The 27,295-nt window shown below is 45.8% G+C and overlaps 1 protein-coding gene across 1 annotated transcript; it reads left to right on the top strand.

Annotated features, from left to right (window-relative positions):
• Nucleotides 1-217: 217 nt before the first annotated feature.
• LOC144590769 (uncharacterized) lies at nt 218-21,724 on the top strand. The gene is made up of 6 exons (XM_078395189.1): nt 218-235; nt 1,573-1,666; nt 6,445-6,716; nt 7,492-7,559; nt 15,997-16,187; nt 19,794-21,724. The coding sequence occupies exons 1-6, from the start codon at nt 218-220 to the stop codon at nt 20,888-20,890; spliced, it is 1,740 nt and encodes a 579-aa protein (XP_078251315.1). The 3' UTR covers nt 20,891-21,724.
• Nucleotides 21,725-27,295: the final 5,571 nt, after the last annotated feature.

The following is a 27,295-nucleotide window of genomic DNA, read 5'->3' as shown; positions in this document are numbered from 1 at the left end:
AATTGAACTAACTTTACAATCAATACCAAAGCTTTATGTCATTCAGAAGATGGTGACCATGGATAGCACAACCCCATAGACATTGGGGCACAGTTATGCTTTTTGATGTTGCAACTTGTCACAGTCCTGAAATCAGAAATTGGACAAAGGTCAATGTTCCCAATAATGAAGAGGTGGGTTGCCCTAGTTGTTCATTATTCAATCCATTTACTCAACCATGGCACAAAGTGTCACTGTGAGTACAGGCAGCTAGAATAAGCCATTACTTTAAACCTGGAGGAATGGAAAGAAGAATTCTGATTGATTTCACTTACCACAGGGACGAGTGGTCATTGCGATTTCTGACCTGGAAATATACACATTCTCATCTGTCATACTCTTCATGCTGGTTGATTTTTCTTTAACTCTGAAAAATAATTGTAAGGTTGTTTGCTGTCTTTGTCAAATAGACGTGACAATTGAATAATAGCATGAATACTCTGGAGGAAATAATGATAACATTGCAAAGTGATATTTCGACAGATAAATATCTGTCGAAATATCACTTTGCAATGTTATCATTATATCACTTTGCACTGTTAAGTTCAGTGAAGATAAATACTTGAAGTTGGCCATAACAGATGATGAGCATTTTTATTTTTCACAGGATTGGATGTACCAAAGCCAGAATTCATGACAAATCGGAGGAGAAGGCGTCAAACCCAAGTCTACGAATCTAGCGAATCAGATGAGGATTCGACACCTAAACTTCTGACAAAAAATGCAAAACGTAATTTAAATCTGTTTGAAATATTAAATGCAGTTTTTCAACTATAATTGATTCTAATCAATTTGGCCATTAGCCTATGGAATCTGGTGCAAGGGTGATTTTATTCTTATCTTTGGAGTGGTAGGATACTTGTTAAATTGGAAATGTTTTTCCCAATGTGTTATTTATGAAATGTAAATTTACTTTTCCTAATTTTTAATTTTGTGATATGTTGCTTCCATTTTTAACTCTAAAACATTAGATATATCCAGAATTGCCAAACTATTGAGATACAGTCTGTGCTTTTCCAAAGCAGCACTGATGTGGCACTTTTTTTCCTAGGGAGTCAGAATCTTTAGGCATCCTTTTAAGAATGCAAAAGGCAAGAATACGAAAAGAAAGCCCGTCGTAAAGGTAAGAACAGAAATTATTCCCAGGATAAAGGACATGTGAGAATTAACAGAGTGGCTCTACATTGGCATTTTATTTTCTACAAGATAGAAATGACTGCTTTTTAGACAAATCTTCGTCACTGCTGTTGGAGTCAGGTGCTAACATTCGCAAATAAGTTTTTATTGTTGAAAGAGGAACAATTGTTCCCACATTTTCCCATATTTGCTGACAATATCAAACTTCCTTTTAGAGTAGAGTATGAAAGACGAGAGTTCACTGAAATATTGCACACAAGGCAGTTACTGCTTTTATTAGTAGCTTATTTGAGTATCCAAGTTAATAATGCGATGGAAGAAATAATCGAGAAGAAGTAGAGCCAATCTATTTGTGTCCTTATGAATCACAGGTTGCACCAAAATGTCTCTTTACAGGTCATTACAGGGGAGGGCAAAAGAGATTTGGGAGGAGCCGCTGAGGAAACGAAGGAAGGCACAGTGTTGATGAAAAGAATCAAAAGAGCAACAGGTAATTCTGTTTGTAAAAGTAAAACTCAAAATGAGTAACTCCTGTGCATTCCAGTAAATGATGGAAATGATATAATGACCATCTGACTACCACCATGTCAATTCAATTCAATTCATAGAACATGTTGCATATTATGTAACTAACTTCCATATTTTACAGTTCAACCACTTACCTGACTTGAAACAATGTAATTAGGTTATTTTTAGCTTTCTTTTTTCAGTTTTGGGATCTACAAGCGAGGAAACGACCAAACAGACAGACAAAATAATTTATAATTTACGAAATAAAGAGAGGATCATCTATACAAAAGAACAGGAGCTCCGTAATGACGATTACCTGTGTATGTCCAAAGGAACCAATTTATTTCTTCAAAGCAACCATATTTCATTAGGAGCATTGAAGTGATGGCATGGTGCATTGGTAGCCAGTGCAATGGTGGAACAATGCGGGCTTTGGTTCAAGAGCACAAAATTGTGTTCACTCATGAAGAATTTTTTTCTTTTAACATTAATCACTGGTACTTTCCGTAACATTTGATGTTAACTTCTGGAATTTTGTCAGACATTGGAATCTGACATTGATTCCCCGGTAAACTGACAGTGACTGTTTAAAGAAAGTGTGGTTCATGTCCAATTTATGTGGGCACTTTCCTGGTAACTGTGGGCATCATAAAGGATGTGAATGTAAGAGTATTGCTTTGTGTATTATTAATGTAGGGCTATGTGCAGTATGACCAACTGACGTTACCAAAAATATTAATCAAACTGTTGTGATACATTGTGGGAAGAACAATGAATTGTTAATCTTTCTTTATCTTCTTGTCTTTTAACTTTTCCTGCTATGTCATTTTGTGGGTATCTATGTCATTTTGTGAGTTATTTTGCCATCTACCTTCTTGTCAGCAATAATCTTGGAAACATTGCAGGTGCCTTGCTCGAAGATGTCTTTGAAGATGTCTATTTGCCAACTGTCATAACTTTCCATTTAATTTCCTAATCTAAGCAATCTGACCTTAATATATCAGTAAATGGCTTAATATATTTCTCTATGTTCTGTTTTCACTTCATCACTCATAAGATCAATGTACGTTCCTGTCATTTAAACAAGGAGTCCCAAAGGATTCTTTATTGCAAAGCTACCAGTTAATTCTGTCATGTTGCACAAGATATCCAGCATCATCTGTGGAAAGAGAAACACAACTAATGTTTGAGGAGGAAGACCCTTTGTTGGAACTTCAATGTGAGATGCTAACACTGTTTTTATTTCCATAATTCTTCTCTGACTTGCTGGGATTACCAGCATTCATCTTGGATAGAACATTTCCAGACTCATTTCAGTTTCAAATTCATTTTCCCACAAATTCAGCATTTTTTTCCTTTCTATATGAAGATTGAATTTGACAACACAAATATTTGATTTCCCTTTTGTGAAATGCTCTCTTTCTTTGACATTTTTGATTAACCTTCTCTCTTATTCCACCACATGATTCCCTGAGCCAAATCTGTTCATCACAGTTGCACTCATGTAAAATTATATTAGTCCGGCCAACTCAACCTTGTCTTGCATTTGGTAAAGTGCAGTTTAGATACAAACCATGCATTTACTTTTCTACATTGTATACTTTATTAAATCTCTTTTCTTTTTGCATAGTTATAGGGTGCAAGTTGCATCAGGAGTTAAAATTGGCAAGTAATAAAGGTACAGTAGCCTGGATATAGGGTGCAAGTTGCATCAGGAGTTAATATTGGCATGTAACAAAGGTAATGCTAGTAGGGTGGTTAAAGAGGTTTCAATATGCAGGCAGACTGGGAAAATCAGTATGATACAGGACCCCAAGAAAGGGAGTTTGTAGATTGCCTCCAAGATGGATTCTTTGAACAGCTTGTATTGGAGCCTACCAGGGAGAAGGCAATTGTGGATTTCGTGTTGTCCATTGAACCAGATTTAATAAGGGAACTCAAGGTAAAGGAACCGCTTGGAGGTAGTGACTGTAGTATAATTAGTTTTAATATGCAATTTGAGCGGGAGAAGGTTAAATCAGAAGTGTCGGTGTTGCAGTTGAACAAAGGGGACTATGAAGGCATGAGAGAAGAGCTGGCCAAGGTGAAATAGAAAGGGATCCTAGCAGGAATGACGGTGGAACAGCAATGGCAGGAATTTCTGGGCATAATCCAGAAGATGCAGGATCATTTCATTCCAAAGGCGAAGATAGATTCTAACGGGAGTAGGAGGCAACCGTAGCTGACAAGGGAAGTTAGAGATGGAATAAAACGAAAAGAAAAGATGTATAAGATAGCAAAGAGTAGCAGGAAGCCAGAGGAGTGGGCAACTTTCAAAGGACAACAGAAGACGGCAAAAAGGGCAATACGGGCTGAAAAGATGAGGTAGGAAGCGAAACTGGCCAAGAATATAAAGAAGGATAGTAAAAGCTTCTTTAGGTATGTTAAGAGAAAAAGATTAGTAAAGGCAAATGTGGGTCCCTTGAAGGCAGAAACGGGTGAAATTATTATGGGTAACAAGGAAATGGCTGAAGATTTGAACAGGTACTTTGGACCTGTCTTCACTAATGGGCACGAACAATCTTCCAGATGCACTAGTGGACAGAGTATAAAGGGAGTCAGAGGAACTAAAAGAAATTTGCATTAGGCGAGAAATAGGATTGGGTAGACTGATGGGACTGAAGGCTGATAAATCCCCAGGGCCTAATGGTCTGCATCCCAGGGTACTCAAGGAGGTGGCTCTAGAAATCATGGACGCATTAGTGATTATTTTCCAATGTTCAATATATTCAGGATCAGTTCCTGTGGATTGGAGGGTAGCTAATGTAATCCCACTTTTCAAGAAAGGAGCGAGAGAGGAAACGGGGAATTATAGACCAGTTAACCTGACATCGGTGGTGGGGAAGATGCTGGAGTCAATTATTAAATAGGTAATAACGGCACATCTGGATAGTGGTAAAAGGATTGGTCCAAGTCAGCATGGATTTATGAAGGGGAAATCCTGCTTGACTAATCATCTGGAATTTTTTGAGGATGTGACAAGTAAAATGGATGAAGGAGAGCAAGTGGATGTAGTGTTTCTAGACTTTCAGAAAGCCGTTGTTTGATTAGGTACCACACGGGAGGTTGGTGAGCAAAATTAAATCACATGGCATTGGGGGTAGGGTATGGACATGGGTAGAGAATTGGTTGGCAGACAGGAAGCAAAGAGTAGGAATAACGGGTCCTTTTCAGAATGGCAGGCAGTGTGAGTGGAGTGCCGTAAGTCTCAGTGCTGGGGCCACAACTATTTACAATATAAGTGATTTGGATGATGGAAGTAGAAGTAACACTAGCACGTTTGCGGATGACACAAAGCTGGGTGGCAGTGGGAACTGTGAGGATAATGTTAGGAGGTTGCTAGGTGAATTGGACAGGTTGAGTGAGTGGGCAGATGCATGGCAGATGCAGTATAATGTAGATAACTGTGAGGTTATCCACTTTGGCGGCCAAAATAAGGAAGCAGATTATTATATCAATGGTGTCAGATTAGGTAAAGGGGAATTGCAACAAGACCTTGGTATCCTTGTACACCAGTCACTGAAAGTAAGCGTGCAGGTACAGCAGGCTGTGGCCTTCATAACAACAGGATTTGAGTATAAGAGTAAAGAGGTCTTTATGCAGTTGTATAGGGCCCTGGTGAGACCACATTTGGAGTATTGTGTGCCGTTTTTGTCTCCTAATTTGAAGTAGGACGTCCTTGCTATTTAGGCAGTGCATTGTAGGTTCACGAGGTTAATCCCTGGGATGGAGGGACTGTCATGAGGAAAGATTGGAAAGACTATGGTTATATTCACTGGAGTTTAGAATGATGAGAGGGGATCTTATAGAGACATAAAATTATAAAGGGACTGGACAAGGCAGATGCAGGAAAAATGTTCCCAATGTTGGGGCAGTCCAGAACCAGGGGACACATTCTAAGAATAAAGGGGAGGCCATTTAAAACTGAGGTGAGAAGAAACTTTTTCACCCAGAGAGTTGTGAATTTGTAGAATTCTCTGCCTCAGAAGGCAGTGGAGGCCAATTCACTGGCTGCATTCAAAAGAGAGTTAGATAGAACTCTTGTGGCTAGTGGAATCGAGGGATATGGGGAGAAGGCAGGAACAGGGAACTGATTGTGGATGATTAGCCATGATCACATTGAATGGTGGTGCTGGCTCGAAGGGCCGAATGGCTTACTCCTGCACCTATGTCAATGGTCTTAATTCATCTGCCTTGTTACAAATGCTTCATAAGTTCACATAATAGACTTACTTTTATCCTTCAAAACACTTTTCTTGGAGTTGACTCCATGCACTACAGCACTGTTACCGTTAAACATACTCTGCATTACATCATGCTTGTTATTACTAAATGCAAAATTATATTCCATGGTCATGATTTTTCTCTTGATGTTTATAAATATCCATTCAGTTCAACACGGCAGCCATTTTGAATTTAATAGCGGCATCTTACCCCGAAGATATTCATGGGGGACAAACATCACAAAGGGATTCTTCACAAATCGGCCACTATTAATCTCTCACATTTTCAATGCTTCCTCAGAAGAGTAATTTTGGAAAGAGTAATTTTTCCAAGATCTCCTGCACAACATCTACATCATGGTCGTATTATATTCTGAAATACTTTTAATAAGGTAACATCTTTTGTGGATCAACAAGCATTTTCAGTACCAAGTGCAGCCATTTTCAATAACGCCAACACCCTGATCAGTTCTTAATTTTATATTTTCCGTTTTAGTTTGTGAAGCACGTGAGACATTTTTTACTGAAGAATGCCCTGTGCATGGCCAACCAATCTTCATGAAGGACACTGTCATTGATTGCAATCGCCCCGATACAGCTCATTTAACTCTACCAGAGGGCCTCAGCATTGCCACGTCCAAAATTCGTAAAGCCGGTCTTGGCGTCTGGAATGAAGGGAAGGTTATTCCCAGGGGCATTTATTTTGGACCCTATGAAGGAGAAGTTTCAAATGAAGAAGAAGCTGCTATCAGTGGGTATTCATGGGCGGTAAGTGGTTCCAATAGTTCATCATGGAAAATGCTCAGCAGGTTTGATAACATTTGTTGAAGAAAGATCATCATCCTGAAATGTGAGCTGTGTTTTATCCTCCACGAATGCTGCCGGCCATGCTGGGTATCTCCTGAACTCTCTGTTTTTATTACAATTTTTTTGTAGCTGATTTATTTTATATTCTAATCAAAGTCATCAAGTTTCTTACCAATAAAGAAACAGTTTGAAGCTAACTGAAAATAATTTCTGTAACTTAGATTCTTAATTACATGTTTCCATTTTAATTTGGTTGTCAATGTGAATAGAGACTGAAGGGTCTGTGCTCTTTGTCTTTCTCTTCTGTTCCAGTGATTCCCACTTCACTGCTCAGACTGGCATCCCTCTCCCTCACCCAATCTCTGAGCTGACTCAGTGCCCCATCTCGTTCCTGCTCTGCTGCCCCTCTTTCACCCTGATGTCCGACCTCCTTGTTTGAGAATACATTGAACGTTTCTGACTAATCAGAAATCATTAGCACAGTGATATTACCAAAATTTTAAAACCTATTACAACCCGACAAAGCTCCTTGAAATTGCAAAATGTTTATTATATTCTTGGAGTTTCTTGGCCATGTGATTTAATTCGCAGGAATTTTCGAGTGCTCTGATATAAAAGTGTAATCAAGTAAAATAGGTGAAATGGTTGTTAGTTGAAGGGAACTGGGAACTGTAAGCTTCACGTTTGTTTTCTTTATCAATGTGGGGTTTTTTTAAACCAAATATCTTTTTTATAGATCAGTAAGGCAAACAATGACACTGAATACATTGATGCACAGGATGAATCTAAATCGAACTGGATGAGGTAAGGGAAAGACTAATGCTTATCATAATAATAAGCAATAACTGGGTTATTTAAGAAAGGAGACACAAGAGACTGCAGATGCTGGAATCTTGGAGTAAAAGCAAAGTGTGAGAGGAACTCAGTGGGTCAGGCAGCATCTGTGCAGGGAATCGACAGACAACGTTTCGGGTGGGACTTTTTTCAGACTGATGGAGTACAAGGGAATAAAGCTGGAAAAGAGAGGTGGGGTGGGACAAAGGTGGGCAAGTGAGGGGAAAGAAACATAGAAAATAGGTGCAGGAGGAGGCCATTTGGCCCTTTGAGCAGGCACCGCCATGCACTGTGATCATGGCTGATCATCCACAATCAGTAACCTGTGCCTGCCTTCTCCCCATATCCCTTGATTCCACTAGCCCCAAGAACTCTATCTGACTCTTTTAAATTCATCCAGTGAATTGGCCTCCACTGCCTTCTGTATCGGAGAATTCCACAAATTCACAACTCTCAGGGTGAAAATGCTTCTTCTCACCTCAGTTTTAAATGGCCTCTCCTTTATTCTTAGATTGTAGTCCCTGGTTCTGGACACCCCCAACATTGGGAACATTTTTCCTGTATCTAACTTGTACAGTCCTTTTATAATTTTATACGTCTCTATAAGATCCCCTCTCATCTTTTTAAACTCCAGTGAATACAGGTCCAATTTTTCCTCATATAACAATCCCGCCATCCCAGGGATTAACCTGGTGAATCTACGCTGCGCTGCCTCAATAGCAAGGACGCCCTTCCTCAAATTAGGAGACCAAAACTGCACACAATACTCCAGATGTGGTTTTACCAGGGCCGTATACAACTGCAGAAGGACCTCTTTGCTCCTATACTTAAATCTTCTCGTTATGAAGACCAACATGCCATTGGCTTTCTTCACCGCTTACTGTACCTGCACACTTACTTTCAGTGCCTGTTGTACAAAGACACCCAGGTCTCGCTGCACTTCCCCTTTACCTAATCTGACACCATTGAGATAATAATCTGCCTCCTTGTTTTTGCCACCAAAGTGGATAACCTCATGCTTTGTGTCATCTGTAAACTTGCTAGTGTTACTTATAATTCCATCATCCAAACCATTAATTTATATGGTGAATAGTTGCGGCCCCAACACTGAGCCTTTCGGCACTCCACTCGCAACTGCATGCCATTCCAAAAATAACCCGTTTATTCCTACTCTTTGCTTCCTGTCTGCCTTCCAATTCTCTATCCATGTCAGTACCCTACCCCCAATACCATATGCTCTAATTTTGCTCACCAACCTCCCGTGTGGGCCCTTATCAAAGGCCTTCTGAAAGTCTACATACACTACATCCACTGGCTCTCCTTCATCCATTTTACTTGTCACATCAAAGAATTCCAGAAGATTAGTCAAGCAAGATTTCCCCTTCATAAATCCATGCTGACTTGGACTTATCCTTTTACTGCCGTTTTTGTCAAATGTGCTGTTATTGCCTCTTTAATAATTGACTCAAGCATTTTCCCCACCACCGATGTCAGGCTAACTGGTCTATAATTCCCCGTTTTCTCTCCCGCTCCTTTCTTGAAAAGTGGGATAACATTAGCGACCCTCCAATCCACAGGAACTGATCGTGAATCTATTGAACATTGGAAAATGATCACCAATACGTCCACGATTTCTCGAGCCACCTCCTTGAATACCCTGGGATGCAGACCATCATGCCCTGGGGATTTATCAACCTTCAGTCCCATCAGTCTACGCAATACTATTTCTCGCCTAATGCAAATTTCTTTCAGTTCCTCTGTCTCCCTAGATCCTCTGTCCTCTAGTACATGTGGGAGATTGTTTGTGTCTTCCTTAGTGAAGACAGATCCGAAGTACCTGTTCAACTCTTCCACCATTTCCTTGTTACCCACAATAATTTCACCCGTTTCTGCCTTCAACAGACCCACATTTGTCCCAACTAATCTCTTTCTCTTAACATACTGAAAGAAGCTTTTACTGTCCTTCTTTATATTCCTGGCCAGCTTCCCCTCGTACTTCATCTTTTCAGCCCGTATTGCCCTTTTTGTTACCTTCTGTTGTCCTTTGAAAGTTCCCCAATCTTCTGGCTTACTCCCCTTAGAATCTTTCTTCCTCTTTGGAAATAAATGATCCTGCATCTTCTGGATTATGCCCAGAAATTCCTGCCATTGCTGTTCCACCGACATTCCTGCTAGGATCCTTTTCCAGTCGACCTTGGCCAGCTCCTCTATCATGCCTTCATAGTCCCCTTTGTTCAACTGCAACACTGACATTTCTGATTTAACCTTCTCCCTCTCAAATTGCAGATTAAAACTATTCAATATTATGGTCACTACCTCCAAGCTGTTCCTCAAGTTCCCTTATTAAATCTGGTTTGTTGGACAACACTGAATCCAGAATTGTCATCTCTCTGGTAGGCTGGAGTACAAACTGCTCGAAGAATCCATCTCGAAGGCACACTGCAAACTCCCTTTCTTGGGGTCCAGAACCAACCTGATTTTCCCTGTCTCACTGTGAACTGTGAGGAAGATGCTATGAGGTTTCAGGATGACTTGGACAGGTTGTGTGAGTGGGCGGATGCATGGCAGATGTAGTTTAATGTGGATAAGTGTGAGGTTATCCACGTTGTTGGTAAGAATAGGAGGGCAGAGTATTATCTGAATGGTGTCAAGTTAGGAAAAGGGGACGTACAACGAGATCTGGTGTCCTAGTGCATCAGTCACTGAAAGGAAGCATGCAGGTACAGCAGGCAGTGAAGAAAGCCAATGGAATGTTGGCCTTCATAACAAGAGGAGTTGAGTATAGGAGCAAAGAGGTCCTTCTGCAGTTGTACAGGGCCCTAGTGAGACCGCACCTGGAGTACTGTGTGCAGTTTTGGTCTCCAAATTTGAGGAAGGATATTCTTGCTATTGAGGGAGTGCAGCGTAGATTTACTAGGTTAATTCCCAGAATGGTGGGACTGTCGTATGTTGAAAGACTGGATCGACTAGGCTTGTATACACTGGAATTTAGAAGGATGAGAGGAGGTCTTATCGAAACGTATAAGATTATTAAGGGGTTGGACACATTAGAGGCAGGAAACATGTTCCCAATGTTGGGGGAGTCCAGAACAAGGGGCCACAGTTTAAGAATAAGGGGTAGGCCATTTAGAACTGAGATGAGGAAAAACATTTTCAGTCAGAGAGTTGTAAATCTGTGGAATTCTCTGCCTCAGAAGGCAGTGGAGGCCAATGCTCTGATTGTATTCAAGAGAGAGCTGGATAGAGCTCTTAACGATAGCGGAGTCAGGGGGTATGGGGAGAAGGCAGGAACGGGGTACTGATTGAGAATGATCAGCCATGATCACATTGAATGGTGGTGTTGGCTCGAAGGGCCGAATGGCCTCATCCTGCACCTATTGTCTGCCTGCATATTGAAATCTCCCATAACCACAAACCTTTGTTACATGCCAGTTTTAACTCCTGCTGCAACTTAAACCCTATATCTACGCTACTGTTTGGCGGTCTGTAGATAACTCCCATTAGTGTCTTCTTACCTTTACAATTCCTCAACTCTATCCACAGTGACTCTATATCGTCAGACCCTATGTCACCTCTCACAAAGGACTGAATTTCATCCCTTCCCAACAGAGCTACCCCACCTCCTCTGCCCACCTGCCTGTCCTTTCTATAGGACTTATAACCCTGAATATTCAGTTCCCAGTCGTGATCCTACTGCAGCCATGTCTCTGTAATCCCCACAATGTCATATCTACCAATCTCTAACTGAGCCTCAAGCTCATCCTCTTTACTTCTTATACTTTGCATATTCATATATAACACTTTTAATCCATTCAGATGAATACGTGACTTGAAAAATGGTGCAAGGGGGAGGGATTCAAATTTTTAGGACATTGGAACCAGTTCTGGGAGAGGTGGGACCAGTACAAACAGGACGGTCTGTACCTGAGCTGGAATGGAACCAATGTCCTAGGGGGAGTGTTTGCTAGTGCTGTCGGGGAGGATTTAAACTAATGTGGCAGGGGGATGGGAGCAGGAGCAGAGAGACAGGGGTGTAAAATGAGGGTAGAAGCAACAGGTAGCAAGGTGAAAAGTAAAAGTGGTAGGCAGACAAATCCAGGGCAAAAATCAAAAAGGGCCACTTTTCAACATAATTGTATAAGGGGTAAGAGAGTTGTAAAAACAAGCCTGAAGGCTTTGTGTCTCAATGCAAGGAGTTTACGTAATAAGGTGGATGAATTAAATGTGGAGATAGTTGTTAATGATTATGATATAGTTGGGATTACGGAGACATGGCTCCAGGGTGACCAAGGCTGTGAGCTCAACATCCAGGGATATTCTATATTCAGGCGGGATAGGCAGAAAGGAAAAGGAGGTGGGGTAACGTTACTGGTTAGAGAGGAGATTAAAGCAGTGGAAAGGAAGGACATTAGCTTGGAGGAAGTGGAATCGATATGGGTAGAGCTACGAAACACTAAGGGGCAGAAAACGCTAGTGGGAGTTGTGTACAGGCCACCTAACAGCAGTAGTGAGGTTGGGGATGGCATCAAGCAGGAAATTAGAAATGCATGCACTAAAGGTGCAGCAGTTATAATGGGTGACTTCAATCTACATATAGATTGGGTGAACCAAACTGGCAGGGGTGCTGAGGAAGAGGATTTCTTGGAATGTTTGAGAGATGGTTTTCTAAACCAACATGTCGAGGAACCAACGAGAGAACAGGCCATTCTAGACTGGGTATTGAGTAATGAGGAAGGGTTAGTTAGCAGTCTTGTTGTGCAGGGCCCCTTGGGCAAGAGTGATCATAATATGGTAGAGTTCTTCATTTGGATGGAGAGTGACAAAGTCGATTCAGAAACAAGTGTTCTGAACTTAAAGAAAGGTAACTTTGAGGGTATGAGGCGTGAATTGTCCAAGATAGACTGGCGATTGATGCTGAAAGGGTTGACGGTGGACATGCAATGGAAGGCATTTAAAGGTCGCATGGATGAACTACAACAAGTGTTCATCCCAGTTTGGCAAAAGAACAAACCAGGAAAGGTAGTGCATCCGTGGCTAACAAGGGAAATCAATGATAGTATTAAAACAAAAGATGAAGCATACAGATTAGCCAGAAAAAGTAGCATACCAGAGGACTGGGAGAAATTCAGAGTCCAGCAAAGGAGGACAAAGGGCTTAATTAGGAAAGGGAAAATAGACTATGAGGGAAAACTGGCAAGGAACATAAAAACAGAATGCAAAAGTTTTTATAGATATGTCAAGAGAAAAAGATTAGTTAAGGCAAATGTAGGTCCCTTGCAGTCGGAAACAGGTGAATTGATCATAGGGAACAAGGAGATGGCAGACCAATTGAACAAATACTTTGGTTCTGTCTTAACTAAGGAAGACATAAACCGTCTGCCGGAAATAGCGGGGGACCGGTGGTCTAATGAGATGGAGGAACTGAGGGAAATCCAGGTTAGTCGGGAAGTGGTGTTAGGTAAATTAAATGGATTAAAGGCAGATAAATCCCCAGGGCCAGATAGGGTGCATCCCAGAGTGCTTAAGGAAGTAGCCTCAGAAATAGTGGATGCATTAGTGATATTTTTTCAAAACTCTTTAGATTCTGGAGTAGTTCCTGAGGACTGGAGGGTAGCTAATGTAACCCCACTTTTTAAAAAGGGAGGGAGAGAGAAAACGGGGGATTATAGACCAGTTAGCCTAACATCGGTAGTGGGGAAAATGCTAGTCAGTTATTAAAGATGTGATAGCGAGAATCTATGCTATTAGCTGGTATAGTCAATTAGAGATATTATATTTTGTTGTAGTAAAGATGGTTTCTTTTGTTGTTTTAGCTAATATAAAATGGATGCTTATTTTAGAGGAAAGCAGTAAGATGGATGCTTGTGGCAGAAACGTTATCCTTGGGAACAGAATGTGTTTGTCCCTTTACGAGTGATAAGGAGTGTACAGAAGAGATGGGCTATTGTCCTCTCTCACACTGTCTGACTGCGAGAAGTTGTTCTTCCCCTCCCCTGAGTTGAGGTCTCTTCAGACACTAGTGTTGTGTCTGGAGATCTTCTCGGGAAGAACCCCATGGTGGAATAAATCTGATGTGCTAATCCAGTATCACGTGTGATTATTCAGACTGAAGGTAAAGAATTTGATTTAACAATAGCATCACATTTGGAAAGTGGTGAAATCATCGGACAAAGTCAGCATGGATTTACCAAAGGCAAATCATGTCTGACGAATCTTATAGAATTTTTCGAGGATGTAACTAGTAGAGTGGATAAGGGAGAACCAGTCGATGTGTTATATCTGGACTTTCAGAAGGCCTTCGACAAGGTCCCACATAGGAGATTGGTGTACAAACTTAAAGCACACGGTATTGAGGGTTCAGTTTTGAGGTGGATAGAAAATTGGTTGGCGGACAGGAAGCAAAGAGTAGGGATAAACGGGTCCTTTTCGGAATGGCAGGCAGTGACTAGTGGGGTACCGCAAGGCTCAGTGCTGGGACCCCAGTTATTTACAGTGTATATTAATGATTTGGACGAGGGAATTGAATGCAACATCTCTAAGTTTGCGGATAACACGAAGCTGGGTGGCAGTGTTAGCTGCGAGGAGGATGCTAGGAGGCTGCAGAGTGACTTGGATAGATTAGGCGAGTGGGCAAATGCATGGCAGATGCAATATAATGTGGATAAATGTGAGGTTATCCACTTTGGCAGCAAGAACAGGGAAGCAGAGTATTACCTGAATGGTGACCGATTGGGAGAAGGGGAGATGCAATGTGACCTGGGTGTCATGGTGCACCAGTCATTGAAAGCAAGCATGCAGGTGCAGCAGGCAGTGAAGAAAGCGAATGGTATGTTGGCATTCATCGCAAGAGGATTTGAGTTTAGGAGCAGGGAGGTTCTGCTGCAGTTGTACAGGGCCTTGGTGAGACCGCACCTGGAGTATTGTGTGCAGTTTTGGTCTCCTAACCTGAGGAAAGACGTTCTTGCCTTAGAGGGAGTACAGAGAAGGTTCACCAGATTGATCCCTGGGATGGCGGGACTTGCATATGAGGAAAGACTGGATAGACTGGGCTTGTACTCGCTGGAATTTAGAAGACTGAGGGGGGATCTTATAGAAACATATAAAATTCTTAAGGGGTTGGAGAGGCTAGATGCGGGAAGATTGTTCCCGATGTTGGGGGAGTCCAGAACCAGGGGTCACAGCTTAAGGATAAGGGGGAAGTCTTTTAGGACCGAGATGAGAAAACATTTCTTCACACAGAGAGTGGTGAGTCTGTGGAATTCTCTGCCTCAGAAGGTAGTTGAGGCCAGTTCATTGGCTATATTTAAGAGGGAGTTAGATGTGGCCCTTTTTGCTAAAGGGATCAGGGGGTATGGAGAGAAGGCAGGTACAGGCTACTGAGCTGGATGATCAGCCATGATCATATTGAATGGCGGTGCAGGCTCGAAGGGCCGAATGGCCTACTCCTGCACCTATTTTCTATGTTTCTATTACTCATCTCACCTTTCACATCGATTCCTATTACACTTGGCCATTCTCTCCTATCCTTTCGTGAGCTTTCTGTCCCATTAATTCTGGGGTCATAACTTTTCCTATACTCTCTTTCCCTTCAACTCCATCTTTGTTTATCCCATTTGACATCCCGCTCCCCCCACTATTTAGTTTAAAAGAGGGGATGAATGGGAAATACATGACTTGGGGAAGGGAAATGGTCCATTTTACTCATTAATCCAGAAAGAATCAGCATTCTGTCTGGGCGATGCTTTCCTTGCCTAAACCAGCCTTTCTCCTTGGATCACTCCATGACCCACAACTCCTATCTCAAGCCTCATGCTCTTGGAATGTCACCTGATGCTGCAAACTTTGCATCAAATATTCAGCCTGTCATGTCTTGATCTGTGACTGGGAGACTGATGCCACAGTTTAAAATCAGGTCTTGATGTTAAAATCTGGGGTATCTCCGTGAAGCCAATATTCCAAGAGAAGAATAACTCAATTCACGCCACGCTGCATCACAGCTGCTCTGTCTTTGCCTCCCTGTAAATAACACAGCCAGGGTCAACAGTGTTTAATTGTTCCACAATGAAATTCTAACTTCCTGCAGCTTAACAAGTCTGTTAACGCAATAACATGCAGATAAATAGAAAGTAATCAATACAATACCAACAACAGTAATACCAGGTAGACATAAAAACAGAAAAGACTGGAAATACTGCATTGGTCAGGCCGCTTCTGTGGGAAGAGAAACAAAGTTCAAGTTTCCTTCAGCAGTGTGCTGACAAAGGGTGTACAATATTTCATGTTGAATTTGGACCATGGCTGGGGACATCTCCCATTCAACAGACTTTGCTGATATACTTTACGTTCTGTGTTCACTTATAATTTTAAGTGACTGTTGTACCTTCTATCTGTGCTTGTTGTGTTGCAGATTTGTGAACTGTGCCAGAAAGGAGGGGGAACAGAACCTTGTTGCCTTCCAGCACCGGGGCAACATTTACTACAGGACCTGCAAGCCGGTTCCTCCTCACTGCGAGTTGCTGGTCTGGTACGGTGATGACTATGCCAAGGAGCTGGGAATCACATGGACCACAATGTGGATGTCAAACCAAGACCCAAAACGTGAGGATTCTGCACAAATCGGGGAACTGCAGGCAACTTTAATTGTGTGGGAAGGAACTGCAGATGCTGCAGATAGCCATAAAATGCTGGATTTACTCAGGGGGACAGGCAACATCTCGTGAGAGAAGGGATGGGTGATGTTTTGGGTCGAGACACTTCCGACTAGTTAGGGAAGAGGGAAACGAGAGATATTAAACGACGATGTAGAGAGATAAAGAACAATGAATGAAAGATATGCAAACAAGTAAAAATAATAAACGAAACCTACCATTTCTGGACTATCTCCGACATCTCCCTACCGTTTCTGGACCTCACCATCTCCATCACAAGAGGAAGACTACTGACTGACATCTACTATAAACCCACTGACTTGCACAGCTATCTGGACTACACTTCATCCCACCTTGTCTCTTGCAAAAAGTCTATCCCCTACTCCCAATTCCTCCGTCTACGCCGCATCTGCGCCCGGGATGAGGTGTTTCACACTAGGGCATCAGAGATGTCCTCATTCTTCAGGAAACGGGGCTTCCCCTCTTCCATTATAGATGAGGCACTCTCTAGGGCCTCTTCTGTATCCCGCAGCTCCGCTCTTGCTCCCCCTCACCCCATTCGCAACAAGGACAGAATCTCCCTCGTTCTCACCTTCCACCCCATCAGCCAGAGTATCCAACAAATCATCCTCCAACATTTCCGTCACCTACAACGGGACCCCACCACTGGCCACATCTTCCCATCCCCTCCCCTCTCTGCGTTCCGCAGAGACCGTTCCCTCCGTAACTCCCTGGTCCACTCGTCCCTTCCTACCCAAACCACCCGAACCCCGTGCACTTTCCCCTGCAACCGCACGAGATGCAACACCTGTCCCTTTACCTCCCCCCTCAACTACATCCAAGGACAGAAACAGTCTTTCCAGGTGAGACAGAGGTTCACCTGCACCTCCTCCAACCTCATCCGTTGCATCCGCTGCTCTAAATGTCAATTTCTTTACATCGGCGAAACCAAACGCAGGCTCGGCGATCGTTTCGCTCAACACCTTCACTCAGTCCGCCTTAACCAACCTGGTCTCCCGGTGGCTGAGCACTTCAACTTCCCCTCCCACTTCCAGTATGATCTTTCTGTCATGGGCCTCCTCCAGTGCCATAGTGAGGCCCACCGGAAATTAGAGGAACAGCACCTCATATTTGGCTTGGGCAACTTGCAGCCCAGTGGTATGAACATTGACCTCAACTTTAGATAGTTCCTCTGTCCCTCTCTTCCCCTTCCCAGTTCTTCCTCTATCTTCCTGTCTCCACTTATATCCTTCCTTGACATCAGTCTGAAGAAGGGTCTCAACCCGAAACGTCACCCATTCCTTCTCTCCTGAGATGCTGCCTGACCTGCTGAGTTACTTCAGCATTTTGTGAATAAGGGAAACAGGCCTTTGTTATCTGTTTGTTTATGTGAAAATAAGAAGCTGGTGCGACATGGGTGGGGGAGGGATAGAGAGAAAGGGAATGCCGGGGTTAGAAACATAGAAACATAAAAAATAGGTGCAGGAGTAGGCCATTCGGCCCTTCGAGCCTGCACCGCCATTCAATATGATCATGGCTGATCATTCAGCTCAGTAGCCTGTACCTGCCTTCTCTCCATACCCCCTGATCCCTTTAGCAAAAAGGGCCACATCTAACTCCCTCTTAAATATAGCCAATGAACTGGCCTCAACTACCTTCTGTGGCAGAGAATTCTGTGGCTTGAAGTTAGAGAAATCTATATTCATACCACTGGGCTGCAAGCTGCCCAAGCAAAATATGAGATGCTGTTCCTCCAATTTGCGTTTAACCTCACTCTGACAATGGCGGAGACCTAGGACAGAAAGGTCAGTGTGGGAATGGGTAGGAGAATTAAAGTGTTTAGCAACCAGGAGATCAGGTAGGTTCAGGCGGACTGCGTGAAGGTGTTCAGCAAAACGATCGCCATAATCCGTCTATGTTTGGTCTTGCCGATGTATAAGAGTCCACATCTTGAACACAGTAGATGAGGTTGGAGGAGGTGCAAGTGAACCTCTGCCCAACCTGAAAGGACTGTTGGGGTGCCTGGACAGATTTGAAGGAGGAGGTATTGGGGCAGATGTTGCATCTCCTGCAGGGGAAGGTACCTGGGGAGGGGGTGGTTTGGGTGGGAAGGGCCCAATTAACCAGGGAGTTGCGGAGGGAACGGTTTCTGTGGAAGGCGGAAAGGGGTGGAGATGGGAAGACGTGACTAGTGGTGGGATACCGTTGGAGGTGGCGAAAATGTCGGAGGATTATGTGTTGTATGTGAGGGCTGATGGGGGTGAAAGGTAAGGACTAGCGGGACTCTGTCTCAGTTACGAATAGGGAGAGGGGGGGAAGGCAGAGCTGTGGGGTACCGAGGAAACAGGAGTGAGGCCTCATCTCTGATGGGAGAGGGGAACCTCCATTCCCTAAAGAATGAGGACGTCAGATGTCCTGGTAGGGAACCCCTCATCTTGATGTTGCGTAGACGGAGGAATTAGGAGTAGGGGATGGAGTCTTTGCAGGAAGCAGGGTGGGAAGAAGTGTAGACAAGGTAGTTGTGGACTGTCAGTGGGTTTGTAATAGATGTCAGCCTGTGATGGAGACTGAGATCAAGAAAGGCGAGGGTGGTGTCAAAGATGGTCCAAGTGAATTTGAGTGCAGGATGGAAATTGGTGGTGAAGTTAATGAAGTCCATGAGTTCAGGATGGGTGCAGGAGGTAGTACCGATGCACTTGTCAATGTGACGGAGATAGAGGTCAGGGATAGGGCCAGTGTACGCCTGGAACAGGGATTGTTCAACATAATCAAACTTTAACTAATTTACTGTAAAATAATTATGGGTGTTTAAAGTGGCACGTCAGAAACTATGATCAAAAACAAAGCAGCAGTCGTAGTAAGGATGAGAAATTTGCAGAATAGTGAAGTGCAGAGAATTGTGCTGAATGATGTCGCAGGTATCAGAAGCACAAAAACTTTGTGGATGCACTGATTTTATTCAAAACATCCTTGTAGCAACTCACGCTGAATCACTGAGCATTTACAAAGATGCAGTCAGCCCCTTTGCCCTGCTGTCGTCCTCAGCAACTCCCAGCTCATGATGTTATTTGACATCTGCAATTTGCTTTTCACTTGCCCATTTTAACAAGCCAGTTATCACACAGGGTTAGAAGAATTCTTAAAAACTTACTATCATATCATATCATATATATACAGCCGGAAACAGGCCTTTTCGGCCCTCCATGTCCGTGCCGCCCAGTGATCCCCGTACATTAACACTATCCTACACCCACCAGGGACAATTTTTACATTTACCCAGCCAATTAACCTACATACCTGTACGTCTTTGGAGCTGACGTGTACCTTGTTCCTTGGGGATATTAAAGACAGAATCCATCCCCCTCGAGTCTTTATCAGAATCATCTGGTGATTGATAACTCCCTCCTCCCCACAATCTTTCACTAGTCACGCCTGTAAATTATTTCAATTAACATCTCCGAGCAGCTCCATTAACACTGAAGCATTTACTAATCTGTCTTCCAAATCAGAGCGTGGATTTTTTGCTGAAAATGATCATTTCTGTTTCCTTCTCCAGCGGTAGACGGCGTGACCCAAGGAGACTGTCATCCCTGCCCTCACTGCACTGTAGCATTCACCACGGTGGAGTACCTTACAAGGCACTTAAGAAGGCATCCTGAAGCCTCCAGACCAACACCAGCTGGTCAACCTTCTTCCCCCAGAGTTGACACAGATCCACAAAGTAAACGTGAGCAGAGTCCGTTCACACCATCTGACAGAAGGAGGGCAATAGGGAAGTCAGGTGATATTCCAGGACGAATAACGGAGAGACGGCATGAATGTGCAGAATGTGGGAAGTGTTTCACGCGGGCAGGGAGCCTCCACGAACACCAGCGGACCCACACCGGAGAGAGGCTGTACACATGTTCTGTCTGTGGGAAGGGCTTTGCACACTCAGGGACTCTCCACCGACACCAGCGGACCCACACCGGAGAGAGGCCGTACACATGTTCTGTCTGTGGGAAGGGCTTTGCACAGGCAGGGGACCTCCACCGACACCAGCGGACCCACACCGGAGAGAGGCTGTACACATGTTCTGTCTGTGGGAAGGGCTTTGCACAGGCAGGGACTCTCCACCTACACCAGCGGACCCACACCGGAGAGAGGCCGTACACATGTTCTGTCTGTGGGAAGGGCTTTGCACAGGCAGGGGACCTCCACCGACACCAGCGGACCCACACCGGAGAGAGGCCGCACACATGTTCTGTCTGTGGGAAGGGCTTTGCACAGGCAGGGAACCTCCATGTACACCAGCGGACCCACACCGGAGAGAGGCCGCACACATGTTCTGTCTGTGGGAAGGGCTTTGCACAGGCAGAGAACCTCCACCAACACCAGCGGACCCACACCGTAGAGAGGCCGTACACATGTTCTGTCTGTGGGAAGGGCTTTGTACAGGCAGGGGACCTCCACCAACACCAGCGGACCCACACCGGAGAGAGGCCATACACATGTTCTGTCTGTGGGAAGGGCTTTGCACGGACAGGGCACCTCCACCGACACCAGCGGACCCACACCGGAGAGAGGCCATACACATGTTCTGTCTGTGGGAAGAGCTTTTTTTATCTCTCTCAGCAGAAAGCTCACACCTGCCGTGAAACGTGCCCCGTGTGAGGGAATGTTTTTAAGGACACAGCAGCTTTCACTGTTCACCTGAGAGCCTGTGTAGAACAGTAAAAGTTCACCAATTGTCAGTGCTATAATTTCCTTTATATTATTTCATTTTATATTATTTCAATTATCTCCTTTTGAATTACGTTGAGTAATTATTTATGTTTCCAGTCAGTATCAATATTGGCACTTGCTGTATTTCCCTCTTTATGGTGATACTTTGTGTGGAGAAGTCTGGGGTGTCAGGAATGGGTCCGTGGTTCCCACTCCCTGTGTGAATTGGGGACCAGGGACGGGTATCATTGCCGCATGTCCGACCCTCTCCAGACTGCATCTTCTGACTGGGATAGACTGCCCCCACTGGGATATTCTGACTGTGCTGTTGTGATGCAGTCTGTTTCTAGCACTGAGTTCATCAACACTGCGATTGATAAACCAGCCACTTTTATTGTTGCCGCAAGTCAGGAGAACCGTTCTGTGCCGTGGGCTCATTGCTCCGGTTACTTTGATCAAACTGCTGGTCCCTGCAGGTTTCACTTTATTCCTATGAGATTTCTTGAAGCGGTGATCAGTAAAATGCTGACACTGGAGTTTGAAAGTTTGAAGTGTTGTTCGAAGTATAAGCAGAAGTTGAGTTTGTAAATTGAATCGTTGGTTGTGTTGGTTGATGTAATTTATTTAACGGAGGTTTGAGACCCGAAATGTGTTTTAATTTGTATTATTCTGCGTTGTATTTAAAATATTTCTGTGTGAGGCGATTGACCAGCACCCGCGTTGTCCCGGCTAAATCTGTTCATGTTATTCTCATGTTATTAAAGTAATTGTGTTGTGAATCAATGTGATTGGAGTATTTTTAATGGCGGTTGCATCAACTCCTGGGAGCTCCGTGCATCATGTTCCCTGTTGTTGCTGATGGGAAGTGCAGCGGCTCAGTGGACGCACGGCGCTGGTCACTGTGTAATCCCCTCCTGCCTCATCACCAAACCTTCCCAGCGCTCGGCTCTCCACCCCTGCTGCTGCAGCGCCTGCACACATGCACCGTCCAGTATTTATGCTCTTTGTTCAGCCGGCCGGCTTCACCCTCTGCAGTGCTGCATCAATACACACGCGGCTCATGCAAGCTGTTTCCCCAGTCTGTGTCCGATGCGCTTGTGACATGGTCCCTGCTCCTCCGGCCGCCGTGAGGTTCCCGCGGTGGGCGACGAGTGCGTGTGTGTGTGGGACCCCGGTGAGTGCGGGCGGGAGGGAGGGCGAGGGCAGCGTCAGGAAATGGAGGGGAGACACAAGGAACTGCAGATGCTGGATTACAAATAAAAAACACAGAGCGCTGGAGTAACAGCGGGTCAGGCAGCATCTGTGGGGGACATGAATAGGCGATGTTTCGGGTCGGGACCCGTCTTCCGACTCTAATGGAGGGGATTGGATTCAGCTGCCGTCAAGCTGACAAAGGTCATAAGTGATAGGAGCAGAATTAGGCCATTCAGCCCACGGATGTGTGGAACAAGCTGCTAGAGGAGGTAGTTGAGGCAGGGACTATCCCAACATTTAAACAGTTTAGTCTTGCACTGATAGGAAACTTCACTGGAATTAAGACATCTTTATTTTAGGCTTCAGAGATGGAGCGTGGAAACAGGCCCTTTGTCTCAACGAGCCCACGCTGACCAGCGATCACCATGTATCACCCCACACACAAGCACTATCCTACACCATGAGGGACAATTTACTGCAGCCAATTAACCTACAAACCTGCACGTTTTTGGAGTGGGAGGAAACCGGAGCACCCGGAGAAAACCCACGCGGTCACGGAGAGAGCGTATAAACCCCGTACAGACAGCATCCGTAGTCAGGATCAAACACGGGTCTCTTTTCTAAAATATATACAAAAGCTTATATTCAGAAAATAAAACAAACATACAAAAGGGTAACACGATCAAAGGCTGCCGATATTGGCAGTTTACAAACAAACAAACATCAAACTAATACATCGCCAACTTTATCAATAATACACTCGACGTCCCGCGGCGACCAGCGTTCACGGAAGGCCTCCAGCGGCCCGTGGACACCACGTGTTCCCTCTCCAGGGACACGCAGGCACAGACGTTGGCCCGGAAGAGGGGCAGGCAGTCGACCCCGGTGCGGCCGTCGACTACCCGCTGCCTGGACCCGCAAAAGGCCATCTTGGCCAGGCCCAGGAGCAGGCCGGCAGGGAGGCCCCACCATCCCTCCCGACCCTCCCCCCTTCTGTACCGGGTGCCCAAAAATCAGGTGCACAGGAGCCAAAACTTGGCGAGCAGCCCCTTTAGACACTCGAACACGGGCTGCAACCTCTCATACTGTAAGTACAAATGGTACACGGTCTCTTCCTCACCGCAGAAGTAAGCTGTGAGGCAGCAACTCTACCGCCGAGCCACCGTGCCGCACTATTCCCACAGTACCGTGCTGCCCATGTTCATCACAAGACACAACAGGTCAGTTCTTCCCACAATAACAGTACAGGGGGAGAGGGGGAGTGAGAGTAACAGAACAGAGGGAGAGGGGGAGTGAAAGTAACAGTACACAGGGGGAGAGGGGGATTGAGAGTAACAGTACACAGAGAGAGGGGTAGTGAGAGTGACAGTACCCAGGAGGAGAGGAGGAGGAAGCAGTAACGATGCTCTCTGACTCTGTGCCACTTTGCAGATCATTCTGGCCCTAAATTCTTGACTTGCCCCTTTCCCCTCCCACACACAGTGAAACTGCTATAACCCGGCACGGATTTCTCTGTCACCCCGACGGGTCAGTATCTGGGTCACTGAGGCTCTGCGGTGTTGGCTGACGTCCCGTGTGTGAACAGGGAGCGCTGCTGGATGGGGTACGGTCTGTGGGCCACTTGTGTAGCCCAGCTGGGGATTAAACTCTGAATAAGATGCAAATCAAACATCAACAAACTGCGGACTCTGGAAATCTGAAATAAAAATACTAAATGCTGCAACTCTCAGCGGGTCAGGCAGCGTCTGTGGAGACGCATGCAGTCATAGAACGTAGAACAGTGCCGCACAGGAACAAACCCTTTGGCCCACAATGCCCGTGCTAAACATGATACCAAGATAAACTAATCTCTACCTGGACAACTCGTATCCCTCCATATCCACGTAAAAAGCTTCTTAAATGTCACTATTGGTATCTGCTTCCACCACCACCTTTTAGCTTAATTTAGTTCAGAGATACAGTGCAGAAATAGGCCCTTCAGCCCACCGGGTCCACGCCGACCAGCGATCCCCGCACACTAACACTATCCTACAAACACTAGGGACAATTTTTACATTTACCAAGCCAATTAACCTACAAACCTGTACGTCTTTGGAGTGTCGGAGTAAACCGAAGATCTCAGAAAACCCACGAAGGTCACGACGAGAACGTACAAACTCCGTACAGACAGCCCCCTTAGTTGTGATCGAACCCGGGTCTCCGGCGCTGCATTCGCTGTAAGGCAGCGACTCTACCGCTGCGCCACCGTGCAACCCTGACAGCACGTTCTGGACACCCACTCTCTGTGTAAAGAAAACTTTCCCTGTTCGTCTCCTTAAGTCAATGGAAGGGAGGTTGGTTGGAGAAAGTGAAGAAAGAGAGAGAGAGATGGGCAGAGAGAAACGTCAGAGAAAGTGGGCGGAGGCAGGGTCCACACTGAGAGGGGTTGAGCAGCGGCTCATTTGTGTCTGAGGTTGAGGTCGCTGTACAGATCCCACTCGCCGAGACCCAGCTCCTGTGAGGAGAGAAACACCGGTTACAGGAACAGAATAAATAGCCCACGGTGTCGGGGCCGGAGGGGAGGGGGTTACAGAGACAGGGAGGGGTGTAGGGGACAGAGGGGAGGGGGTTACAGAGACAGGGGGGGTGTAGGGGCCGGAGGGGAGGGGAGGGGGTTACAGAGACAGGGAGGGGTGTAGGGGCTGGAGGGGAGGGGGTTACAGAGACAGGGAGGGGTGTAGGGGACAGAGTTGGTTACACAGTCTGGGGGTGGAGGGACTTTCACTGCTAAGGGGGAGGGGGGGTTTACAGGGGAGTGAATGTTGGGGTGTGGAGGCACAGGATAAGGTTCTAGCCGCGGGGGAGTGGGGCAGGGACAGGGTTGGTGATGTTCAGTACGTGGAACGGGACGGAGCGGGGGAGTGGGGTACGAGGATGTTTCCACTAGTGGGGGATTCTGGGACCAGAGGCCACAGCCTCAGAATTAAAGGACGTTCCTTTAGGAACGAGATGAGGAGGAATTTCTTTTGTCAGAGGGTGGTGAATCTGTGGGAATAATTGCGTCAGACGGCTGTGGAGGCCAAGTCAGTGGACATTTTTAAGGCAGAGATAGATAGACTCTTGACTAGTACGGGTGTCAGGGGTTACGGGGAGAAGGCAGGAGAATGGGGTTAGGAGTGAGACATAGATCAGCCATGACTGAACGGCGGAGTGGACTTGATGGGCCGAATGGGCTAATTCTGCTCCCATCACTTATGAACATCGTGGGCCAGTCTCAGTGGGCAGAGTGGGATGTGACGTAGGGATTCAGTGAGGTGGTGGTGGGGGGGAGTCAGTATCCTGGGGCAGAGACGGTGACGGGGGGTGGGGACGGTGATTTGGGAGGCGTGGGTTCGGTGGGCAGGAGTGGGGGAGGTGGTTGGTGCCCGACACTGGGAGGGGGGAGAGAATTTAGTTGAGTTTAGTTTTTTGTCACGAGTACTGAGGTACGGTGAAAAGCTTTTGTTTCGTGCTAACCAGTCAGCGGAAAGACAATGCATGATGACAATCGAGCCATTTACTGTGTATAGATGCATGATAAGGGAGTAACGTTCAATGCAAGGTAAAGCCAGCAAGGATAGTCCGAGGGTCACCAATGAGGTAGATAGTAGTTCAGGACTGCTCTCTGGTTGTGGTGGGATGGTTCAGTTGCCTGATAACAGTCGGGAAGAAACTGTCCCTGAATCAGGAGGTGTGCGTTTTCACACTTCTGTACCTCTTGCCTGATGGGAGAGGGGAGAAGAGGGAGTGGCCAGGGTGAGACTGGTCCTTGATTATGCTGCTGGCCTTGCCGAGGCAGCGTGAGGTGCAGATGGCCGCAGTCATGGAGTTAGTATCTGAGGGGCAGTGCTGGTGTGGAGGGACAACAAGGAGACAAACGCCGACCTGCCTTTTTGCCACAACAATGCCAACCTGATAGGGCGACTCCACCGGCCCATCTTCAGCTCTCTGCTCCTTCGGCTGCACCACGGAACTTTCTGGAAGACAGAATTTCTTTCAGACCGCTCACTTTCCTCTTTGTCTCTGTCTTCCTTCTCTCTTTCTTCGGGAATTCTTTCATTTATCCTTCTCTCTCCCTCTCACTCTTCCTCATTCCTTTCATCATTCTTTCCCCGTATCCATCTTTCTCATTCAACCTCTTTCACACCATCGCGCCTCAATGCGTCCCTCCCACCCTCCCTCCTTCCCACGATCCCTCCCTTCCTCCCTCCTTCCCTTCCTCCCTCCCTCATTAATTCTCTGACACACACCTTCCACTTCCCTCCTTCTCCTTTCCATGTCTTTTCCCATTGATTAATACGGGTGTCAGAGGTTATGGGGAGAAGGCAGGAGAATGGGGTTAGGAGTGAGAAATAGATCACCCATGATTGAATGGTGGAGTGAACTTGATGGGCCGAATGGCCTCATACTCCTCCTGACACATGACCTTATTCACCTTTTCTCCCACTGTAATTGTCCTCGGATCACCTCTCTGGGATGGGGTTTGGCTCCACTGAAACTCTGTGGAGGGGGAATTCTGGGGACCCATTGATACATGGGAGTGAATGGGGAAAGGACTGGGTGTATCGTAGGGTTGCCAACTATCTCACTCCCAAATACAAGACAAGGTGACGTCACCGCCCCGCGCCCCACATGACCTCACCCAGTCAGCGGCGGCCACGTTCTCCCGCTCCACCAATGGCGGTCGCCCGGGCCTCCAGACCTACACTGTCCGGAGCTAAAATGTCGGAAACCTAGAGTGTCGGGACCTAAACTGTCGGAACATAGAGCGTCGGGGCCTACAGCGTCTGGGCCCACAGCGTCTGGGCCTACAGCGCCCCCCAGGGCTACAGCGCCCCCCCCCCCCCCCGGCCTAGTACAGGACAAGAGCGGTCCCATACGGGGCAAACCAATTTAGCCCAAAATACGGGATATCCCAGCTAATACGGGACAGTTGGCAACCCTAGGGATGGGCAGTGGGGAGAGAGTGGGGAGGGAGGGAGTTTTGGTCCATGGGGAGTGTGGAGGGAGGGAATGGGGAGCAGATGGGTCCGTGCAGAGTGTGGGGAGTGGGTTTCAGTTCGTGGGGAGTGTTTCATATATATTTTTTTCATATTTCAGATACAGCGCGGAAACAGGCCTTTTCGGCCCACCAAGTCCGCA

This window comes from Rhinoraja longicauda, unplaced genomic scaffold (genome assembly GCF_053455715.1).
Source record: "Rhinoraja longicauda isolate Sanriku21f unplaced genomic scaffold, sRhiLon1.1 Scf000307, whole genome shotgun sequence".
In the NCBI taxonomy this organism is placed as follows: Eukaryota; Metazoa; Chordata; class Chondrichthyes; order Rajiformes; family Arhynchobatidae; genus Rhinoraja; species Rhinoraja longicauda.
The sequence above is the reverse complement of the archived record's forward strand: the minus strand, read 5'-3'. Positions and strand labels throughout refer to the sequence as shown.

Coding starts and splice junctions, on each gene's coding strand:
- LOC144590769 (XM_078395189.1), top strand. Junction 7,560..15,996: donor TCTAAATCGAACTGGATGAG/GTAAGGGAAAGA, acceptor GTTGTGTTGCAG/ATTTGTGAACTGTGCCAGAA. Junction 16,188..19,793: donor GTCAAACCAAGACCCAAAAC/GTGAGGATTCTG, acceptor TTCCTTCTCCAG/CGGTAGACGGCGTGACCCAA.